The 4,899-nt window shown below is 43.7% G+C and overlaps 1 protein-coding gene across 1 annotated transcript in view; it reads left to right on the top strand.

The window, feature by feature from the left end:
- Positions 1 to 2,380: 2,380 nt before the first annotated feature.
- LOC112119203 (cryptochrome-1-like) overlaps positions 2,381 to 4,899 on the top strand; it is a 36,406-nt gene continuing 33,887 nt past the window's right edge. The window contains exons 1-2 of the mRNA XM_024217787.1: positions 2,381 to 2,802; positions 4,321 to 4,437. Of these exons, the coding sequence (XP_024073555.1) occupies positions 2,381 to 2,802; positions 4,321 to 4,437 (539 nt within the window). The remainder of the gene's footprint in view (positions 2,803 to 4,320; positions 4,438 to 4,899) is intronic.

The raw sequence follows: 4,899 nt of genomic DNA, 5'->3' as shown, positions 1-4,899 counted from the left end.
GCCGCGGGCTGGCTCCCAGCGCTCCCGGCGCTCTGGTGGAACGGGGCTGCGGGCTGGCTTTTGTCGCTCCGGGTGGCCAGCGGAATGGGGCCGCGGGCTGGCTCCCGGCGCTCCGGCCGGGACTCCGGCCCTGAGAGCGTGGCCGGGGGTCTCGGTGCCCCGGACAGCGCTCCGGATGGGGAAGCGGGGTGGCCCTGCGAATGCACCGTTCCGTCTTTCGGCGGCATTTCGGCGCATTTTCTCTGCCGCTCCTCCTCGGCTGCAACCCTGGTGATGCCACTGGGTAGCCGTGTTAGTCTGTATCCACAAAAATAACAAGGAGTCCGGTGGCACCTGAAAAACTAACAGATTTATTTGGGCATAATCTTTCGTGGGTAAAAAACCTCACTTCTTCAGATGCATGGAGTGAAAATTACAGATGCAGGCATTATATAATGACACATGAAGAGAAGGGAGTTACCTCAGAAGTGGAGAACCAGTGTTGACAGGGCCAATTCGATCAGGGTGGATGTGATCTACTCCCAATAATAGATGAGGAGGTGTCAATTCCAGGAGAGGCAAAGCTGCTTTTGTAATGAGCCAGCCACTACCAGTCCCTACTCAAGCCCAAATTAATGGTGTTAAATTTGCAAATGAATTTTAGTTCTGCTGTTTGTCTTTGAAGTCTGTTTCTGAAGGTTTTTTGTTCAAAAATAGTTACTTTTAAATCTGTTATAGAATGTCCAGGGAGATTGAAGTGTTCTCCTACTGGCTTTTGTATGCTACCATTCCTGATGTCCAATTTGTGTCCATTTATTCTTTTACGTAGGGACTGTCTGTTGGCCAATGTACATGGCAAAGAGGCATTGCTGGCACATGATGGCATATATAACATTAGTAGACGTGCAGGTGAATGAGCCCTTGATGGTGTGGCTGATGTGGTTGGGTCCTTTGATGGTGTTGCTAGAGTAGATATGGGGACAGAGTAGGCAACGAGGTTTGCTACAGGGATTGGTTCCTGGGTTGGTGTTTCTGTGGTGTGGTGTGTAGTTGCTGGTGAGTAATTGCTTCAGGTTGGGAGGTTGTCTGTAAGCGAGGACTGGCCTGCCTCCCAAGGTCTGTGAGACACCAGGAACCGCTGGCTCTTTGCCCCTCCCTGGATAGTGGAGCAGGAACCTCCCTTAAGTGGTAGTTACAGAGGGGTCCTCAAAGCCTCCCCTCCCCCAGCTGTGATATGAGGATCCTACTAACACCTATCCCAATACTGAAATCCTCTGCTTCTGCTCCCCCCAGTGAGGATGGGGCAGCCCCTCCTCCCTTGGAAGTGACAGTCCCACTCCAAGAGTGGCATCCTCCTGAATGTGCCCTGAGTGTGCATTCCTAGCCCTGCCACTGGCGTGCTGAGTGACCTTCGGCAAATCACTTTCCCTCTCTGGGCCTCGTTTTCCCTTCTGTAAAATGGGGATAATGATATAAAGTGATTTGAGATCTACAGATAAAAAGTGCTAGATAAGAACTAGCTATTCGTTTTGGAATGAAAAGCTGAAAATTTCCACGAAACAACGATTCTGGCAAAATGTGTTTTGATAGTGTCAAAACATCAGTTCCGACAGTATCAAGCCATTTCATTTTGATTTGTTTTGTTTAGACTTTTATATTAAAACACTAAATATAATATATGTGCATAATATTAATTATATATAATTATGTTTAATGTTTTATATTATATTAAAAGTCTAAAAGAAATGAATCTAAAGGAAACATTTTGACTTTTCCCCATATAATAATTTCATCCAAGTTGACGTGCCCACGAAAGGTTTCAGTTTCAACAAAACTGCATTTTTCGAAGGGAAACTGTCCTATCAAAAAGTTTGGACCAGATCTAGTTATTAGTATTGCTGAAGGCTGGGCACTATGCCAGAGTGGAGGGGGAAGACGGGAAAGAGTTTAGTCTGATTTTGATTCTCTGCTGATTTGTAATGAGGGAGATACGCTGCTTTGGGGGAGACTGGTGCATTTTATGAGTGGGGAAGTGTGTAGTCGGAAATAGGAGGGAAGGAATGTGTGTTGGGGGCAGGGGGTTCATTACATCTGTAAGAATAAATGTGCCTATCTGATGCTCTGTTCCAGCTGTTTGATATTATTTTTGTTGTAACAGTTCCCCAAGAACCTCGCTGTCTCAGCTATGCCCGTGTTGTGAGGTGTCATATCTCTAGAGCCTGCCCAGTCTAATTGCGGAAAGCTTTTGGCAGTGGTAATGTGCTGCGTGTATCGATCAGTTCTCTTACAGTGCTGTCAACTGCTCAAAGTTCCGTTTTAGCTGTTAATGGGCTTCCCTCTTTAACGGTGATTTGGAAATCCCTCCACTTCAGGAATTCCCTCTTTTACAGCTCTCAAGTAAATGCCCAACATGCCTCACTGGACCATTCATCTCTTCCGTAAGGGACTTCGTCTCCATGACAACCCAACTCTGCTGGCCGCACTGGAGTCCTCAGAGGTTGTGTATCCAGTCTACATTCTGGATAGAAAGTTCCTGATGTCTGCAATGAATATGGGAACTCTGCGCTGGCATTTCCTGCTGCAGTCCCTCGAGGATCTGCAGAGGAACCTAACTAAACTGGGCTCTTGCTTACTGGTTATTCAAGGAGAGTATGAGTCAGTTCTTCGAGACCATGTTAAAAAGTGGAACATTACCCAGGTGACTCTAGATGCTGAGATTGAACCATTTTACAAAGAGATGGAGAGGACCATACAAGTTCTGGGGGGAGAGATGGGATTTGATGTGCTTTCTTTGATGGGCCACACGCTTTATGACATCAGACGGTACGTAACTGCCACAAGGCAATTTCTCAATGATCTTTTGTTTATGTTTAGTTTTAACAAATATCAGTGGGAAATGCCTAGTGATTCTGATTCTTTTAGATTCTAATATTTGAGCTTTTAGAGAGTTGAGCTTCCTGGGATGAATGTAACATTGTGTGTCAGTCAGTAAGGACCAGAGGAGGGAATGTACATGAATTGGAATTGGAATTAGAATTGGGGCTGTGACTTGGTATGCTAGTTATAATGTTTTATTAATATGCACCCTTTGGCCCGTGGGTTTAGTTCAATCCTTTATATAATCTACTCTTTAAAAAACAAAATCTAAATCGGCAGGGAAGGATGCAATTATGGTTTTTTTACCCATTTCATCTGATTATATCAGTGTTTATTTTCAAGCATTAGAGGTTTTCTAATCAACTTAATGTTTTGCCCATGAAAGAAATTAAAATGCAAACACCACCAATCAGATACTGTTTGTGGTTTATTCAAAACCGAATGGCTGCAGATATTGGAGATTTATTATGAATTTGGAGATCAAATCGTGTTTTGCATTATTAATTAATAAACTGCTGATCCTGTAGACACTTGCGCATGTGAGCAAATCTGTATATATGGAGTGCCCTGTTGAATTCAATGGGGTATTTGCATGCATACATGTATTCACGTGGATAAGCATTTACAGGATTGGGGCCTCAGTAATTGATTGCTGGACAGAAGTGACAGGAAACGAGGGGTTCATCAACATTTTAACTTCTCCTGTCTGCATATTTGATGATTGCTAGTAGATAGGTTAATTGAATTGTTTTTGGCTGGAGGATTAAATTTATGATTGCTTGTGGTTGCTATGGAGAGATGGAAATCTGTCAAGGTCTGAAACTACATCTTGTTCCCCATGGGAAGAATTCCCTGTGGCAACAGAGAGGCCCGTTTTAGTCACTGCCACTCCATCTGGGTCCTGGGCTCTGCCCCAACAAAGCAAATTGCATGATTGAGGCTTTGAGTGGTCACTATCTTCCATAATAAGGCTGATTTCTCTTCCACTCCTCTATACATCACATACCACAAAAAGAGTTGTGTGGCCTTTGGTTCTTGCAAGTGTCATCTGTGGCCAGGAGAATTCCTTTTTGTTTTACATTTCTTGCTAGTGCAAAGATTTTAAGTGGATTTAAAAATAAAAAACATTTTGGAAACCAACATGGATCTAATCCATTGAAATTAATAAAAACCGAGTCTTTCCAATTCTACTCATAGTCTGTTTAAAAAATTGTAAAACTTGCAACCCTGCAAGTGGATTGGTCCAAGTGGACCTGAACACTTGCACAGAATTCCATTGAAGTCAGTGGGGCTTTGCATGAACACACTGGACTGTGACATCTGTACCGGGAACCTCATAACAGGGATGTTCCATCTCTATGCTATAGCCAGTTTATTCATCAGCTCTGCCTGCATGACTGACACCTGCCGCTTCCATTTTCTAAATGGTTTATATTCATACTACAAGTGGTCTTGTCTTTTCAGGATTTTGGACATGAATGGTGGGACTCCCCCCTTGACATACAAAAGATTTCTTCATATCCTCTCTGTACTCGGGGACCCTGACATGCCTGTACGAAACCTTACAGCTGAGGATTTCCAGTAAGTAATTTTCATACAGCAAAAATAGACAACCCAATAAAGAGCTCTTTCTCTCTTATCATCACGAGGGAAGGATTTGGCCAGTTTAAATGACACTATTAGATGATATATTGCATTATTTGAACATGTAATTAAATAATGGGTTGTATGTATAAAGAATGTGCAACTGTGACTAAGAGGGCTAAAATAATAATAATACTTAATACTAAATTATTATTATTTATTATTTATTGCATAGCACCTAGGAGACCAAGTTATGGACCGGGTCCCAGGGCCGGCTCCAGGCACCAGCTTCTCAAGCAGGTGCTTGGGGCGGCCGTTCCGGACAGGGGCGGCAGTTCCAGGTATTCGGCGGCAATTCGGCGGACAGTCCCTCACTCCGCCTGGGAGTGAAGGACCTCCTGCCGAATTGCCGCCGCAGATCGCGATCACGGCTTTTTTTTTTTTTTTTTTTTTTTTTTT

This window comes from Terrapene carolina, unplaced genomic scaffold, assembly GCF_002925995.2.
Source record: "Terrapene carolina triunguis isolate 2854851 unplaced genomic scaffold, T_m_triunguis-2.0 Scaffold191, whole genome shotgun sequence".
NCBI lineage: Eukaryota > Metazoa > Chordata > Testudines > Emydidae > Terrapene > Terrapene triunguis.
Note: the sequence above shows the minus strand (reverse complement) of the source record. Positions and strands in the feature narration are given on the sequence as shown.